The sequence below is a fragment of the Oncorhynchus mykiss genome, chromosome 27, assembly GCF_013265735.2.
Source record: "Oncorhynchus mykiss isolate Arlee chromosome 27, USDA_OmykA_1.1, whole genome shotgun sequence".
NCBI classification, from domain to species: domain Eukaryota; kingdom Metazoa; phylum Chordata; class Actinopteri; order Salmoniformes; family Salmonidae; genus Oncorhynchus; species Oncorhynchus mykiss.
The window spans coordinates 46,717,451-46,736,008 of NC_048591.1; the positions used below are offsets into that span (position 1 = coordinate 46,717,451).

General features: G+C 44.6%; 1 protein-coding gene across 6 annotated transcripts in view; it reads left to right on the top strand.

Moving 5' to 3' along the window:
• The window catches only part of fndc3a (fibronectin type III domain containing 3A), a 178,698-nt gene that overhangs the window by 137,831 nt on the left and 22,309 nt on the right, over window positions 1-18,558 (top strand). For all 6 annotated transcript variants that reach the window (XM_036965065.1, XM_036965064.1, XM_036965066.1 and 3 more), the window contains 6 exons: window positions 1,452-1,570; window positions 10,427-10,532; window positions 12,531-12,724; window positions 12,993-13,106; window positions 13,272-13,421; window positions 18,168-18,384. In XM_036965065.1, the coding sequence (XP_036820960.1) occupies window positions 1,452-1,570; window positions 10,427-10,532; window positions 12,531-12,724; window positions 12,993-13,106; window positions 13,272-13,421; window positions 18,168-18,384 (900 nt within the window). The remainder of the gene's footprint in view (window positions 1-1,451; window positions 1,571-10,426; window positions 10,533-12,530; window positions 12,725-12,992; window positions 13,107-13,271; window positions 13,422-18,167; window positions 18,385-18,558) is intronic.

The window sequence follows — 18,558 nt, forward strand, 5'->3', positions numbered from 1 at the left end:
TGAACATGGTGAAGTTATTAATTACACTTTGGATGGTGTATCAATACACCCAGTCACTACAAAGATACGTCCTTCCTATGTGAGGCCAATGGGGACTTTAAAACAGTTACAGAGTTTAATGGCTGTGACAGGAGAACTGGATCAACAACATTGTAGTTACTCCACAATACTAACCTAAATGACAGAGTGAAAAGTAGGAAGCCTGTTTGGGACAAATCCAACAAAACACAGTGTACTACTACTTCATATTTTCAAGCAGGATGGTAGCTGCATCATGTTATGGGGTATGCTTGTAGTCGTTAAGGACTGTGGAGTTTTTCAGGATACAAAATAAACGGAATGGAGCTAAGCACAGGCAAAATCAGAGAGGAAAACCTGGTTCAGTCGGTCTTTCCATCAGGCACTGGGAGATGAATTCACCTTTCAGCAGGACAATAACCTAAATCACAAGGCCAAATATACACTGGAGTTGTATACCAAGGAGACACTGAATGTTCCTGAGTGGCCGAGTTACAGTTTTGAATTAAATCACCTTGAAAATCTACGGCAAGACTTCAAAATGGCTGCCTAACAATGATCAACAACCAATTTGACAGATCTTGAAGAATTTAGAAAAGATGAATGGGCAAATATTGTACAATCCAGGTGTGGAAAGCTCTTAGAGATTTACCCAGAAAGACTCACAGCTGGAATCACTGCCAATGATGATTTTAACGTGGGGTTTGAGTACTTATGTAAATGAGATATTTCTGGATTTAATTTCCAACACATTTTTACAAACATTTCTAAAACCATATTTTCACTTTGTCCTTATTGCAGTATTGTGTCTACCAGCGTGAGTGAGAAGAAAATAAACATATTTAATCCATTTTGAATTCAGGCTGTAACACATTAAAATGCTGAATAAGTCAACGGCTACTGCGTGACTACTTCCTGAAGGCTTTGTATGTAACAGCCAAGAAAGAGATGGCTTAGTAGAGTGTGTTCATGCCTCTGTCTGTCTGTCCGTCTGTCTGTCCGTGTTTCTCTGTCCGTCCGTCTGTCTGTTCGTGTGTCTCGGTCTGTCTGTCCGTGTTTCTCTGTCCGTCTGTCTGTCTGTCCGTGTCTGTCCGTGTCTGTCCGTGTCTGTCCGTGTCTGTCCGTGTTTCTCTGTCTGTCTGTCCGTGTCTGTCCGTGTGTCTCGGTCTGTCTGTCCGTGTTTCTCTGTCCGTCTGTCCGTGTCTGTCCGTGTCTGTCCGTGTCTGTCCGTGTCTGTCCGTGTCTGTCCGTGTCTGTCCGTGTCTGTCCGTGTCTGTCCGTGTGTCTGTCCGTGTGTCTCGGTCTGTCTGTCCGTGTTTCTCTGTCCGTCTGTCTGTCTGTCCGTGTCTGTCCGTGTGTCTCGGTCTGTCTGTCCGTGTGTCTCGGTCTGTCTGTCCGTGTGTGTGTGTGTGTGTGTGTGTGTGTCCCACTAGGTGTGTCGTGGGAGCTGGCGTACAGTGGTCCAGCCATGGAACATGTGTGTGAGGGGCTGAAGCCAGGCCACTCCTACCAGACCAGAGTTTACTGCATGAGTGAGGGGGGGCAAAGCCCAGTGAGTCACCCTTACTGCACCACACACACACACCTCTGCATGTACTGGGGTCTGTGACGTTTCTCACCGTTATATCATTGTCACTCATGATATAACTAACACAACAAAATAGCTCAATTTCTAGAACTTTCTATTTGCATGGCTCTTTATGTATATCTTTTTACTTCTATGCCTCTGTTTCTCTGTCTGGCCTTCTATTTCCATGTTTCTCTGTCTGGCCTTCTATTTCCATGTTTCTCTGTCTGGCCTTCTATTTCCATGTTTCTCTGTCTGGCCTTCTATTTCCATGTTTCTCTGTCTGGCCTTCTATTTCCATGTTTCTCTCTCTAGCCTTCTATTTCCATGTTTCTCTGTCTGGCCTTCTATTTCCATGTTTCTCTGTCTGGCCTTCTATTTCCATGTTTCTCTGTCTGGCCTTCTATTTCCATGTTTCTCTCTCTAGCCTTCTATTTCCATGTTTCTCTGTCTGGCCTTCTATTTCCATGTTTCTCTGTCTGGCCTTCTATTTCCATGTTTCTCTGTCTGGCCTTCTATTTCCATGTTTCTCTGTCTGGCCTTCTATTTCCATGTCTCTCTCTCTAGCCTTCTATTTCCATGTTTCTCTGTCTGGCCTTCTATTTCCATGTTTCTCTCTCTAGCCTTCTATTTCCATGTTTCTCTCTCTAGCCTTCTATTTCCATGTTTCTCTGTCTGGCCTTCTATTTCCATGTTTCTCTCTCTAGCCTTCTATTTCCATGTTTCTCTCTCTAGCCTTCTATTTCCATGTTTCTCTCTCTAGCCTTCTATTTCCATGTTTCTCTGTCTGGCCTTCTATTTCCATGTTTCTCTCTCTAGCCTTCTATTTCCATGTTTCTCTGTCTGGCCTTCTATTTCCATGTTTCTCTCTCTAGCCTTCTATTTCCATGTTTCTCTCTCTAGCCTTCTATTTCCATGTCTCTCTGTCTGGCCTTCTATTTCCATGTTTCTCTCTCTAGCCTTCTATTTCCATGTTTCTCTGTCTGGCCTTCTATTTCCATGTCTCTCTCTCTAGCCTTCTATTTCCATGTCACTCTCTCTCTCTAGCCTTCTATTTCCTTGTTTCTCTGTCTGGCCTTCTATTTCCATGTTTCTCTCTCTAGCCTTCTATTTCCATGTTTCTCTCTCTAGCCTTCTATTTACATGTCTCTCTCTCTCTCTAGCCTTCTATTTCCATGTCTCTCTCTCTCTAGCCTTCTATTTCCATGTTTCTCTCTCTGGCCTTCTATTTCCATGTTTCTCTCTCTAGCCTTCTATTTCCATGTTTCTCTCTCTGGCCTTCTATTTCCATGTTTCTCTCTCTAGCCTTCTATTTCCATGTTTCTCTCTCTAGCCTTCTATTTCCATGTTTCTCTCTCTAGCCTTCTATTTCCATGTTTCTCTCTCTAGCCTTCTATTTCCATGTTTCTCTCTCTAGCCTTCTATTTCCATGTTTCTCTCTCTAGCCTTCTATTTCCATGTCTCTCTCTCTAGCCTTCTATTTCCATGTCTCTCTCTCTAGCCTTCTATTTCCATGTCTCACTCTCTCTAGCCTTCTATTTCCATGTTTCTCTCTCTAGCCTTCTATTTCCATGTCTCTCTCTCTCTAGCCTTCTATTTCCATGTCACTCTCTCTAGCCTTCTATTTCCATGTTTCTCTCTCTAGCCTTCTATTTCCATGTTTCTCTGTCTGGCCTTCTATTTCCATGTCTCTCTCTCTAGCCTTCTATTTCCATGTCACTCTCTCTCTCTAGCCTTCTATTTCCTTGTTTCTCTGTCTGGCCTTCTATTTCCATGTTTCTCTCTCTAGCCTTCTATTTCCATGTTTCTCTCTCTAGCCTTCTATTTACATGTCTCTCTCTCTCTCTAGCCTTCTATTTCCATGTCTCTCTCTCTCTAGCCTTCTATTTCCATGTTTCTCTCTCTGGCCTTCTATTTCCATGTTTCTCTCTCTAGCCTTCTATTTCCATGTTTCTCTCTCTGGCCTTCTATTTCCATGTTTCTCTCTCTAGCCTTCTATTTCCATGTTTCTCTCTCTAGCCTTCTATTTCCATGTTTCTCTCTCTAGCCTTCTATTTCCATGTTTCTCTCTCTAGCCTTCTATTTCCATGTTTCTCTCTCTAGCCTTCTATTTCCATGTTTCTCTCTCTAGCCTTCTATTTCCATGTCTCTCTCTCTAGCCTTCTATTTCCATGTCTCTCTCTCTAGCCTTCTATTTCCATGTCTCACTCTCTCTAGCCTTCTATTTCCATGTTTCTCTCTCTAGCCTTCTATTTCCATGTCTCTCTCTCTCTAGCCTTCTATTTCCATGTCACTCTCTCTAGCCTTCTATTTCCATGTTTCTCTCTCTAGCCTTCTATTTCCATGTTTCTCTCTCTGGCCTTCTATTTCCATGTTTCTCTCTCTAGCCTTCTATTTCCATGTTTCTCTCTCTAGCCTTCTATTTCCATGTTTCTCTCTCTAGCCTTCTATTTCCATGTTTCTCTCTCTAGCCTTCTATTTCCATGTTTCTCTCTCTAGCCTTCTATTTCCATGTTTCTCTCTCTAGCCTTCTATTTCCATGTTTCTCTCTCTAGCCTTCTATTTCCATGTTTCTCTCTCTAGCCTTCTATTTCCATGTCTCTCTCTCTAGCCTTCTATTTCCATGTCTCTCTCTCTCTAGCCTTCTATTTCCATGTCTCTCTCTCTAGCCTTCTATTTCCATGTCTCACTCTCTCTAGCCTTCTATTTCCATGTTTCTCTCTCTAGCCTTCTATTTCCATGTCTCTCTCTCTCTCTAGCCTTCTATTTCCATGTCACTCTCTCTAGCCTTCTATTTCCATGTTTCTCTCTCTAGCCTTCTATTTCCATGTTTCTCTCTGGCCTTCTATTTCCATGTTTCTCTCTCTGGCCTTCTATTTCCATGTTTCTCTCTCTAGCCTTCTATTTCCATGTCTCTCTCTCTAGCCTTCTATTTCCATGTTTCTCTCTCTAGCCTTCTATTTCCATGTCTCTCTCTCTAGCCTTCTATTTCCATGTCTCTCTCTCTAGCCTTCTATTTCCATGTCTCTCTCTCTCTCTAGCCTTCTATTTCCATGTTTCTCTCTCTAGCCTTCTATTTCCATGTTTCTCTCTCTAGCCTTCTATTTCCATGTTTCTCTCTCTAGCCTTCTATTTCCATGTCTCTCTCTCTCTCTAGCCTTCTATTTCCATGTCTCTCTCTCTCTCTAGCCTTCTATTTCCATGTCTCTCTCTCTAGCCTTCTATTTCCATGTTTCTCTCTCTAGCCTTCTATTTCCATGTCTCTCTCTAGCCTTCTATTTCCATGTCTCTCTCTCTAGCCTTCTATTTCCATGTTTCTCTCTCTAGCCTTCTATTTCCATGTTTCTCTCTCTAGCCTTCTATTTCAATGTCTCTCTCTCTAGCCTTCTATTTCCATGTCTCTCTCTCTAGCCTTCTATTTCCATGTCTCTCTCTAGCCTTCTATTTCCATGTCTCTCTCTCTCTCTAGCCTTCTATTTCCATGTCTCTCTCTCTAGCCTTCTATTTCCATGTTTCTCTCTCTAGCCTTCTATTTCCATGTTTCTCTCTCTAGCCTTCTATTTCCATGTCTCTCTCTAGCCTTCTATTTCCATGTCTCTCTCTAGCCTTCTATTTCCATGTCACTCTCTCTAGCCTTCTATTTCCATGTCTCTCTTTCTCTCTAGCCTTCTATTTCCATGTCTCTCTTTCTCTCTAGCCTTCTATTTCCATGTCTCTCTTTCTCTCTAGCCTTCTATTTCCATGTCTCTCTCTCTAGCCTTCTATTTCCATGTCTCTCTCTCTCTCTAGCCTTCTATTTCCATGTCTCTCTCTCTAGCCTTCTATTTCCATGTCTCTCTTTCTCTCTAGCCTTCTATTTCCAAGTCTCTCTTTCTCTCTAGCCTTCTATTTCCATGTCTCTCTCTCTCTCTAGCGTTCTATTTCCATGTCACTCTCTCTAGCCTTCTATTTCCATGTCTCTCTTTCTCTCTAGCCTTCTTTTTCCATGTCACTCTCTCTCTCTAGCCTTCTATTTCCATGTCTCTCTCTCTCTCTAGCCTTCTATTTCCATGTCTCTCTCTCGCTAGCCTTCTATTTCCATGTTTCTCTCTCTAGCCTTCTATTTCCATGTCACTCTCTAGCCTTCTATTTCCATGTCTCTCTCTCTAGCCTTCTATTTCCATGTCTCTCTCTCTAGCCTTCTATTTCCATGTCTCTCTCTCTCTCTAGCCTTCTATTTCCATGTCTCTCTCTCTAGTGTTCTATTTCCATGTCTCTCTCTCTCTCTAGCCTTCTATTTCCATGTCTCTCTCTCTCTCTAGCCTTCTATTTCCATGTCTCTCTCTCTCTCTAGCCTTCTATTTCCATGTCTCTCTCTCTAGCGTTCTATTTCCATGTCTCTCTCTCTCTCTTGCCTTCTATTTCCATGTCTCTCTCTCTCTAGCCTTCTATTTCCATGTCTCTCTCTCTCTAGCCTTCTATTTCCATGTCTCTCTCTCTCTCTAGCCTTCTATTTCCATGTTTCTCTCTCTGGCCTTCTATTTCCATGTTTCTCTCTCTGGCCTTCTATTTCCATGTCTCTCTCTCTAGCCTTCTATTTCCATGTCTCTCTCTCTAGCCTTCTATTTCCATGTCACTCTCTCTAGCCTTCTATTTCCATGTCTCTCTCTCTGGCCTTCTATTTCCATGTCACTCTCTCTAGCCTTCTATTTCCATGTTTCTCTCTCTGGCCTTCTATTTCCATGTCACTCTCTCTAGCCTTCTATTTCCATGTTTCTCTCTCTGGCCTTCTATTTCCATGTCACTCTCTCTTGCCTTCTATTTCCATGTCTCTCTCTCTCTCTAGCCTTCTATTTCCATGTCAGTCTCTCTAGCCTTCTATTTCCATGTCTCTCTCTCTTGCCTTCTATTTCCATGTCTCTCTCTCTAGCCTTCTATTTCCATGTCTCTCTCTCTAGCCGTCTATTTCCATGTCTCTCTCTCTGGCCTTCTATTTCCATGTCTCTCTCTCTCTCTAGCCTTCTATTTCCATGTCTCTCTCTCAAGCCTTCTATTTCCATGTCACTCTCTCTAGCCTTCTATTTCCATGTCTCTCTCTCTCTCTAGCCTTCTATTTCCATGTCACTCTCTCTCTCTAGCCTTCTATTTCCATGTCTCTCTCTCTAGCCTTCTATTTCCATGTCTCTCTCTCTCTCTAGCCTTCTATTTCCATGTCACTCTCTCTCTCTAGCCTTCTATTTCCATGTCACTCTCTCTCTCTAGCCTTCTATTTCCATGTCTCTCTCTCTCTAGCCTTCTATTTCCATGTCACTCTCTCTAGCCTTCTATTTCCATGTCTCTCTCTCTCTCTAGCCTTCTATTTCCATGTCACTCTCTCTAGCCTTCTATTTCCATGTCTCTCTTTCTCTCTAGCCTTCTATTTCCATGTCTCTCTTTCTCTCTAGCCTTCTATTTCCATGTCTCTCTTTCTCTCTAGCCTTCTATTTCCATGTCTCTCTTCCTCTCTAGCCTTCTATTTCCATGTCTCTTTCTCTCTAGCCTTCTATTTACATGTCTCTCTCTCTCTCTAGCCTTCTATTTCCATGTCTCTCTCTCTCTCTAGCCTTCTATTTCCATGTCTCTCTTTCTCTCTAGCCTACTATTTCCATGTCTCTCTCTCTCTCTAGCCTTCTATTTCCATGTCTCTCACTCTCTCTGGCCTTCTATTTCCATGTCTCTCTCTCTCTCTAGCCTTCTATTTCCATGTCTCTCTCTCTCTCTAGCCTTCTATTTCCATTTCTCTCTCTCTCTATAGCCTTCTATTTCCATGTCACTCTCTCTAGCCTTCTATTTCCATGTCTCTCTTTCTCTCTAGCCTTCTATTTCCATGTCTCTCTTTCTCTCTAGCCTTCTATTTCCATGTCTCTCTTTCTCTCTAGCCTTCTATTTCCATGTCTCTCTCTAGCCTTCTATTTCCATGTCTCTCTCTAGCCTTCTATTTCCATGTCTCTCTCTAGCCTTCTATTTCCATGTCACTCTCTCTAGCCTTCTATTTCCATGTCTCTCTTTCTCTCTAGCCTTCTATTTCCATGTCTCTCTTTCTCTCTAGCCTTCTATTTCCATGTCTCTCTTTCTCTCTAGCCTTCTATTTCCATGTCACTCTCTCTAGCCTTCTATTTCCATGTCACTCTCTCTAGCCTTCTATTTCCATGTCACTCTCTCTAGCCTTCTATTTCCATGTCACTCTCTCTAGCCTTCTATTTCCATGTCTCTCTCTCTAGCCTTCTATTTCCATGTCTCTCTCTCTCTCTAGCCTTCTATTTCCATGTCTCTCTCTCTAGCCTTCTATTTCCATGTCTCTCTCTCTCTAGCGTTCTATTTCCATGTCACTCTCTCTAGCCTTCTATTTCCATGTCTCTCTTTCTCTCTAGCCTTCTATTTCCATGTCACTCTCTCTCTCTAGCCTTCTATTTCCATGTCTCTCTCTCTCTCTAGCCTTCTATTTCCATGTCTCTCTCTCGCTAGCCTTCTATTTCCATGTTTCTCTCTCTAGCCTTCTATTTCCATGTCACTCTCTAGCCTTCTATTTCCATGTCTCTCTCTCTCTCTAGCCTTCTATTTCCCTGTCTCTCTCTCTAGCGTTCTATTTCCATGTCTCTCTCTCTCTCTAGCCTTCTTTCCATGTCTCTCTCTCTCTCTAGCCTTCTATTTCCATGTCTCTCTCTCTAGCGTTCTATTTCCATGTCTCTCTCTCTCTCTAGCCTTCTATTTCCATGTCTCTCTCTCTCTAGCCTTCTATTTCCATGTCTCTCTCTCTCTAGCCTTCTATTTCTATCTCTCTCTCTCTTGCCTTCTATTTCCATGTCTCTCTCTCTCTAGCCTTCTATTTCTATCTCTCTCTCTCTTGCCTTCTATTTCCATGTCTCTCTCTCTCTAGCCTTCTATTTCCATGTCTCTCTCTCTCTAGCCTTCTATTTCCATGTCTCTCTCTTTCTAGCCTTCTATTTCCATGTCTCTCTCTCTCTCTAGCCTTCTATTTCCATGTCTCTCTCTCTCTCTAGCCTTCTATTTCCATGTCTCTCTCTCTCTAGCATTCTAATTCCATGTCTCTCTCTCTCTCTCTCTCTCTCTGGCCTTCTATTTCCATGTCTCTCTCTCTAGCCTTCTATTTCCATGTCTCTCTCTCTCTCTCTCTAGCATTCTAATTCCATGTCTCTCTCTCTCTCTCTCTCTCTCTCTCTCTCTCTCTCTCTCTCTCTCTCTCTCTCTCTCTGGCCTTCTATTTCCATGTCTCTCTCTCTAGCCTTCTATTTCCATGTCTCTCTCTCTAGCCTTCTATTTCCATGTCTCTCTCTCTCTAGCCTTCTATTTCCATGTCTCTCTCTCTCTAGCCTTCTATTTCCATGTCTCTCTCTCTAGTGTTCTATTTCCATGTCTCTCTCTCTCTAGCCTTCTATTTCCATGTCTCTCTCTCTGTCTAGCCTTCTATTTCCATGTCTCTCTCTCTAGCCTTCTATTTCCATGTCTCTCTCTTTCTAGCCTTCTATTTCCATGTCTCTCTCTCTAGCCTTCTATTTCCATGTCTCTCTCTCTGTCTAGCCTTCTATTTCCATGTCTCTCTCTCTCTCTAGCCTTCTATTTCCATGTCTCTCTCTCTCAGCTGTGTCATCAGTTCCTCTGCTTCATAATGATGAATGGTTCTAGCAGTAGTATCCCAGTGGTGTCCATGCCGTCTATTTCTGGCCCGTCTCTAATACGAGATTGTCGTTCATCTGATTTCTTCATGTGGAGGTTACTAATGATCTTCTTCACGACTCCGTTCCCTATTTAGTGCACTACTTAGGACTCTGTTTTAGCCCATATTGCTCTGGTCTAAAGTAGTGCACTATATATGGGAATAGGGTGCCAGCCCTGGTCCTAAAGTAGTGCACTATATAGGGAATAGGGTGCCAACCCTGGTCTAAAGTAGTGCACTATATATGGAATAAGGTGCCAGCCCTGGTCTAAAGTAGTGCACTATATAGGGAATAGGGTGCCAGCCCTGGTCCTAAAGTAGTGCACTATATATGGAATAGGGTGCCAGCCCTGGTCTAAAGTAGTGCACTATATATGGAATAGGGTGCCAGCCCTGGTCCTAAAGTAGTGCACTATATAGGGAAAGGGTGCCAACCCTGGTCTAAAGTAGTGCAACTATATATGGAATAGGGTGCCAGCCCTGGTCCTAAAGTAGTGCACTATATATGAAATAGGGTGCCAGCCCTGGTCTAAAGTAGTGCACTATATATGGAATAGGGTGCCAGCCCTGGTCTAAAGTAGTGCACTACATAGGGAATAGGGTGCCATTTGGGATGCATGTCATATGTACGTACCAGACTGTAATCAGTTAGCCCTGGTCGCATGGCGTAGGAACCTGTGCTAATTGTTAATTAGCCAGATCAGCTGCTATATGATGATCTCGCTTTAATGGCTCATATTCATGACGGCTTAGAGAGACTCAGAGAAACATGACTCACGATGCCAAGCTTTTGTTTTGGTTAAACGTTTTATTTTTGGCGCGGGGGGGGGGGGGGGGGGGGGGTGCAGAATAACGTGACGCAACATTCACATGTTGGGTGGCTGTCACAGGAATGGAGATTTAACTGTAACTCTTAACACAGCAGATCAACAGGGCAGTAATATGCAGTGTAGTTTTACATTGTCAACGGATACTGTATTCACGTATTGTTTTTCATCAGTTGTATCATTTAAATAGAACTGGGTTTGTAAGGCAGAGAGAGAGGCTGTCCTAACTGTATATACAGATGGAGGGGTCTTCTATCCAGGTAGAATGTTAGTCTTCTAATTGTGGTGGTGTTTTCTCATCAACATGTTGTTATGTTCCAGCTGTCAGAGACTCTGCAGGTCCAGACTCCCGCGGTGCCCCCAGGGCAGTGCCAGCCGCCCCGCGTGGTGGGCAAGCCCAAGGCCAGAGAGGTGCAGCTACGTTGGGGTGAGTCACTCTGCCATCCCCCCTGCCGACCTACACTACCACCCCTCTGTCACCATGCCGACCTACACTACCACCCCTCTGTCCTACACTACCACCCCTCTGTCACCATGCCGACCTACACTACCACCCCTCTGTCCTACACTACCACCCCTCTGTCACCATGCCGACCTACACTACCACCCCTCTGTCACCATGCCGACCTACACTACCACCCCTCTGTCACCATGCCGACCTACACTACCACCCCTCTGTCACCATGCCAACCTACACTACCACCCCTCTGTCCTACACTACCACCCCTCTGTCACCATGCCGACCTACACTACCACCCCTCTGTCACCATGCCAACCTACACTACCACCCCTCTGTCCTACACTACCACCCCTCTGTCACCATGCCGACCTACACTACCACCCCTCTGTCCTACACTACCACCCCTCTGTCACCATGCCGACCTACACTACCACCCCTCTGTCCTACACTACCACCCCTCTGTCACCATGCCGACCTACACTACCACCCCTCTGTCCTACACTACCAACCCTCTGTCACCATGCCAACCTACACTATCACCCCTCTGTCACCATGCCGACCTACACTACCACCCCTCTGTCACCATGCCAACCTATACTAGGAGTCTGTTGTCAAGCGGTCTGTTACCTGAAGGCAGTCTGTTACCTGAAGACAGTCTGTTACCTGAAGACAGTCTGTTACCTGAAGGCAGTCTGTTACCTGAAGGCAGTCTGTTACCTGAAGGCAGTCTGTTACCTGAAGGCAGTCTGTTACCTGAAGGCAGTCTGTTACCTGAAGGCAGTCTGTTACCTGAAGGCAGTCTGTTACCTGAAGGCAGTCTGTTACCTGAAGGCAGTCTGTTACCTGAAGGCTGTCTGCTGTCGAGCTGTCTGCTGTCGAGCTGTCTGCTGTCGAGCTGTCTGCTGTCGAGCTGTCTGTTGTCGAGCTGTCTGTTACCTGAAGACAGTCTGTTGTCAAGCTGTCTGTTACCTGAAGGCATTCTGTTGTCAAGCTGTCTGTTACCTGAAGGCAGTCTGTTGTCATGCTGTCTGTTGTCAAGCTGTCTGTTACCTGAAGGCAGTCTGTTGTCATGCAGTCTGTTGTCATGCTGTCTGTTACCTGAAGGCAGTCTGTTGTCATGCTGTCTGTTACCTGAAGGCAGTCTGTTGTCAAGCTGTCTGTTGTCAAGCTGTCTGTTACCTGAAGGCAGTCTGTTGTCAAGCAGTCTGTTACCTGAAGGCAGTCTGTTGTCATGCAGTCTGTTGTCATGCTGTCTGTTACCTGAAGGCAGTCTGTTGTCATGCAGTCTGTTGTCATGCAGTCTGTTGTCATGCTGTCTGTTACCTGAAGGCAGTCTGTTGTCATGCAGTCTGTTGTCAAGCTGTCTGTTACCTGAAGGCAGTCTGTTGTCATGCAGTCTGTTGTCATGCTGTCTGTTACCTGAAGGCAGTCTGTTGTCATGCAGTCTGTTGTCATGCTGTCTGTTACCTGAAGGCAGTCTGTTGTCATGCAGTCTGTTGTCATGCAGTCTGTTGTCATGCTGTCTGTTACCTGAAGGCAGTCTGTTGTCATGCAGTCTGTTGTCATGCTGTCTGTTACCTGAAGGCAGTCTGTTGTCATGCTGTCTGTTACCTGAAGGCAGTCTGTTGTCAAGCTGTCTGTTGTCAAGCTGTCTGTTACCTGAAGGCAGTCTGTTGTCATGCTGTCTGTTACCTGAAGGCAGTCTGTTGTCAAGCTGTCTGTTGTCAAGCTGTCTGTTACCTGAAGGCAGTCTGTTGTCAAGCAGTCTGTTACCTGAAGGCAGTCTGTTGTCAAGCAGTCTGTTACCTGAAGGCAGAGTGGCCAACGCTAATGTTGTTGTTGATCATTGTAATTATATGTGCTGCCATTTTAGAAATGTACCATCGTAATGAGCATAATCTGGAATAAACACATAATCTGTAATAAACACATAATCTGGAATAAACTAATTGGTGTCTCTCCCAGGACCGCCGTGTGTGGGCGGTGGCAGCCCGGTGTCGGTCTATAGTGTGGAGGTGTGTGGCGCTGGTCCTCAGGGGTCAACGGGTCAAGAGGAGGTCAGGGAGGTGTACCAAGGTTCGGAGGTCGACTGCACCGTGGGTAGTCTGCTGCCGGGACGGACGTACAGCTTCCGCCTTCGGGCCGCCAACAAGGCTGGGGTGAGACGACGACGACTTGTTTTATCCCTTGAATGCTGGGAAAACTCAACTCAACTTTGTTGGTTCGTGAATGATACAGGATAGTCTTGGGGTCAGTGTGTAGGTTTGACTAAATATGTTTCAGGTGTGAACAAAAAGGTGAATTTAGTCTTTCTCTGAATCTCTCCTCCGTATTTCCTCAATTCCTGTAAGTTGTGTCACTAAAGAAAGTGTTTTTGACTGTCACCGTCTAATGAGTGTGTGTATTTTGGTTGCGTGTGTGTGTTAGTACGGACCCCTGTCAGAGCATTGTGAGGTGACCATGGGCCCCGGGGCTCCAGAGCCCTGTAAGGCCCCTCACATCACCTGCAAGTCCCCTACTGTGGCTGTGGTCAGCTGGGAGGTAGGCACACAACACCTGTGACTTCTGTTCTACGTGGTTTGTACTACAAAATGAATCATCCTGTTAAATCAAAACGGACGTTTTATCTGTGTTGAACCAATCAATCAATGGATCCCGTGGTGTTTAACAGTCTCACCACAGCTCCTCTGTTTTCTCCCTCCCCAGGCTCCAGCATGTAACGGGGGGGTCATCTCAGAGTACCGTGTGGAGTGGGGGGCAGCGCAGGGCACCATGCAGGTGTGTTTCAGCGGTGCCAGCCTCACCCACGAGGTCAAGGGACTGCTGCCCGCCACCAACTACTTCTGCCGGGTTCAGGTGAGTCCAGATTTCTGTTACTATAACGTACCACTTTCTATCTACAGGTGAGTCCAGACAGCAGGGTTAACCAGTACTATCTCCCTGTCACAAGTAGTGCTGACCGCACAAAACTATATTAATTTGAGATTTTATTGATGTTTCAAGCATATTGCTGACCATATTTCTGCTGCGGAGAAACGAGAGAGAGAGAGAGAGAGAGAGAGACGAGAGAGAGAGACGAGAGAGAGAGACGAGAGAGAGAGACGAGAGAGAGAGACGAGAGAGAGAGACGAGAGAGAGAGACGAGAGAGAGAGACGAGAGAGAGACGAGAGAGAGACGAGAGAGAGACGAGAGAGAGACGAGAGAGAGACGAGAGAGAGACGAGAGAGAGACGAGAGAGACGAGAGAGAGAGAGAGACGAGAGAGAGAGAGAGCGAGACGAGAGAGAGAGCGAGACGAGAGAGAGAGACGAGAGAGAGAGACGAGAGAGAGAGACGAGAGAGATAGAGATGAGTTTTGATCAGTCAGGGAAATTAAAGTGCTGAAAACACGTTGGTTAACTATTTAAAAAGACGATGGAGAACAAGCTGGAGAACAAAGATATCTCCTCTACACCAGGGTAATCTGGTGTTGTATTAGATATCTCCTCTACACCAGGGTAATCTGGTGTTGTATCAGATATCTCCTCTACACCAGGGTAATCTGGTGTTGTATTAGATATCTCCTCTACACCAGGGTAATCTGGTGTTGTATTAGATATCTCCTCTACACCAGGGTAATCTGGTGTTGTATTAGATATCTCCTCTACACCAGGGTAATCTGGTGTTGTATTAGATATCTCCTCTACACCAGGGTAATCTGGTGTTGTATTAGATATCTCCTCTACACCAGGGTAATCTGGTGTTGTATTAGATATCTCCTCTACACCAGGGTAATCTGGTGTTGTATTAGATATCTCCTCTACACCAGGGTAATCTGGTGTTGTATTAGATATCTCCTCTACACCAGGGTAATCTGGTGTTGTATTAGATATCTCCTCTACACCAGGGTAATCTGGTGTTGTATTAGATATCTCCTCTACACCAGGGTAATCTGGTGTGTTGTATTAGATATCTCCTCTACACCAGGGTAATCTGGTGTGTTGTATCAGATATCTCCTCTACACCAGGGTAATCTGGTGTTGTATTAGATATCTCCTCTACACCAGGGTAATCTGGTGTTGTATTAGATATCTCCTCTACACCAGGGTAATCTGGTGTTGTATTAGATATCTCCTCTACACCAGGGTAATCTGGTGTTGTATTAGATATCTCCTCTACACCAGGGTAATCTGGTGTTGTATTAGATATCTCCTCTACACCAGGGTAATCTGGTGTTGTATTAGATATCTCCTCTACACCAGGGTAATCTGGTGTTGTATTAGATATCTCCTCTACACCAGGGTAATCTGGTGTTGTATTAGATATCTCCTCTACACCAGGGTAATCCGGTGTTGTATTAGATATCTCCTCTACACCAGGGTAATCCGGTGTTGTATTAGATATCTCCTCTACACCAGGGTAATCTGGTGTTGTATTAGATATCTCCTCTACACCAGGGTAATCTGGTGTTGTATTAGATATCTCCTCTACACTAGGGTAATCTGGTGTTGTATTAGATATCTCCTCTACACCAGGGTAATCTGGTGTTGTATTAGATATCTCCTCTACACCAGGGTAATCTGGTGTTGTATTAGATATCTCCTCTACACCAGGGTAATCTGGTGTTGTATTAGATATCTCCTCTACACCAGGGTAATCTGGTGTTGTATTAGATATCTCCTCTACACCAGGGTAATCTGGTGTTGTATTAGATATCTCCTCTACACCAGGGTAATCTGGTGTTGTATTAGATATCTCCTCTACACCAGGGTAATCTGGTGTGTTGTATTAGATATCTCCTCTACACCAGGGTAATCTGGTGTGTTGTATCAGATATCTCCTCTACACCAGGGTAATCTGGTGTTGTATCAGATATCTCCTCTACACCAGGGTAATCTGGTGTTGTATTAGATATCTCCTCTACACCAGGGTAATCTGGTGTTGTATTAGATATCTCCTCTACACCAGGGTAATCTGGTGTTGTATTAGATATCTCCTCTACACCAGGGTAATCTGGTGTTGTATTAGATATCTCCTCTAGACCAGGGTAATCTGGTGTTGTATTAGATATCTCCTCTACACCAGGGTAATCTGGTGTGTTGTATTAGATATCTCCTCTAGACCAGGGTAATCTGGTGTTGTATTAGATATCTCCTCTACACCAGGGTAATCTGGTGTTGTATTAGATATCTCCTCTACACCAGGGTAATCTGGTGTTGTATTAGATATCTCCTCTACACCAGGGTAATCCGGTGTGTTATTGATGCCATGTTTTAGCGGTTAGGTGTTTCTGTTATCTCGGTAGCTAGCTAGCTAGGTTTGTAGCTCGGCCTTCTAACCAGCTAACAGCTACAAACTCATTCCCCAACAGGTCTGTCAGTTGACTGTCTTCCACCCTCACGGGATTCAGACTTCAGCTGCCTCCATTTACGGGCCGATCTCTGTTTTAAACAGTCTGTTTTAAATGTTAAAAAAATGTTGTTTTTTAAGTGTTACTTATCTTGATTAGATAAGTATTCACACCCCTGAGTCAATACATGTTAAAATCATCTTTGGAAGCGATTACAGCTGTGAGTTTTTCTGGGTAAATCTCTAAGAGCTTTCCACACCTGGATTGTACAATATTTGCCAATTTTTCTTTATAAAATTATACAAACTCTGTCAAATTGGTTGTTGATCATCTCGATTTAATCCATTTTATATTCAGGCGGTAACACAACAAAAGTGGAATCGGTTAAGGAGTGTGAATATTTTATTAAAGCACTGTATTTTTGGATGTAAAATCACCAGGAAATGAGCTCAGTGGTTTTATTTTAGGATTGCGGTTCTGACGCACAAATAGAGATTTGTAATCTTATCCCAATGTAATCAAGGTTGGAAATTATTTTGTTTTTCTCAAATAACAATCTGTTTAGGATCTGTTTTGGGATTGTTGCGGTCAATTTGCAGTTTCCAAATTATTTATTACCATGTTCAGGCCCCCCAGCCTTCCGCTCAAGGAACAATGGTTCCTTTGCTAAACGTGATTGGGGACTCCTGATCTACAGAGTATGAGAGGCACCACACAGTGAGGAGTTGGAGGCAGAGCTGGAGACGGGTGTACACTCACTACCGCCTAGTGGTCAGAAGTGGTCATTACAACTATACATTTGGTTCCCTAGCTGCTAAGGATAGACAACACCCAAGGCACAGATACACTATGTGACCAAAGCTATGTTGACACCTGCTGGTCACACATCTCATTACAAAATCATGGTCATTAATATAGAGGTTTGCTGCTATAACAGCCTCCACTCTTCTGGGAAGGCTTTCCACTAGATGTTGGAACATTGCTGCTATAACAACCTCCACTCTTCTGGGAAGGCTTTCTACTAGATGTTGGAACATTTCTGTGGGGATTTACTTCCATTCAGCCACAAGAGCATTAGTGAGGTCGGGAACACTGATGTTGGGTGATTAGGCCTGGCTTGCAGTCGGCATTTCAATTCATCCCAAAGGTGTTCGATGGGGTTGAGGTCAGGGCTCTGCGCAGACCAGTCAAATTCTTCCACACCGACAAACCATTTCTGTATGGACCTCGCTTTGTGCACGGAGGGGCATTGTCATGCTGAAACAGGAAAGGTTATTCTCCAAACTGTTGCCAAAATGTTGGAAGCACAGAATTGTATAGAATGTCATTGTAGCGTTAAGATTTCCCTTCACTGGAACTAAGGAGCCTAACCCGAACCATGAAAAACAACCCCAGACCATTATTCCTCATCCACCAAACTTTACAGTTGGCACTATGCATTGGGGCAAATAGCGTTCTTCTGCCATCCGCCAAACCCAGATTCTTCCGTCGGACTGCCAGATGGTGAAGGGTGATTCATCACTCCAAAAAACGTGTTTCCACTGCTCCAGAGTCCAATGGCGTTGAGTTTTACACCACTCCAGCCGACGCTTGGCATTGCGCATGGTGATCTTAGGCTAATGTGTTGCTGCTCGGCCATGGAAACCCATTTCATGAAGCTCCCGACGAACAGTTATTGTGCTGATGTTGCTTCTAGAGGCAGTTTGGAGCTCGGAAGTGAATGTTGCAACCGAGGACAGAGTATTTTAACAAACTTCAGCATTCTGTTTTCTCGTTCTGAGCTTGTGTGGCCTACCACTTTGCGGCTGAGCCATTGTTGCTCCGAGACGTTTCCACTTCACAGTAACAGCACTTACAGTTAACCGGGGAAGCTCTAGCAGGGCAGAAATGTGACTCGTTGGAAAGGTGGCATCCTATGACGGTGCCACGTTGAAAGTCACTGAGCTCTTCAGGAAGGCCATTCTACTGACAATGTTTGATCTATGGAGATTGCATGGCTTTGTACTCGAGTTTATACACCTGTCAGCAACAGGTGTGGCTGAAATGGCCGAATCCAGTTACTTGAAGGGGTGTCCACATACTTTTTGTATATATAATGTAGCTAGTATCTTCCGATTACATCAACCCAAATCCAGGGGAAAAATAGGAAACTGACAGTGTCCTGCGAAAACATAATCCTAGTTGTGACATTCTGGCAGTAAAGACAGACTCCTTGTGTCATTAAGAGCCTGTGTTTCTTCTGTAACATATCAAATCATCTCTCTCATCTGCAGGCTGTGAACGTGGCTGGCGTGGGTCTGTTCAGTGAGGCTGTCCTCTGTCAAACTCCTCCTTCTGTACCTGCGGCCGTCAGCAGCGTCCATGCCCTCAAAGAGGCGGAGCTACGGGGATACCACACCTCCACAGACCAGGAGGAAGAGGAGGAAGAGGGGGAGGAGGAGGAAGATGGACCCCGCACGCCTCCTCTCTACTCCCCCTCCACTTGTCTAGGTCAGTTTGGTTTGTCATTGTTTTGTTTGTCTTGTTGAATGTTGTAAAACCTCATTGGGGCCATTTATTTATCCTACTCATTCAAGGGGTTCTCTTTATTTTAGCTATTTTATATATTGTATAATAATAGTGAAGACATCAAAACTATGAAATAACACATATGGAATCATGTAG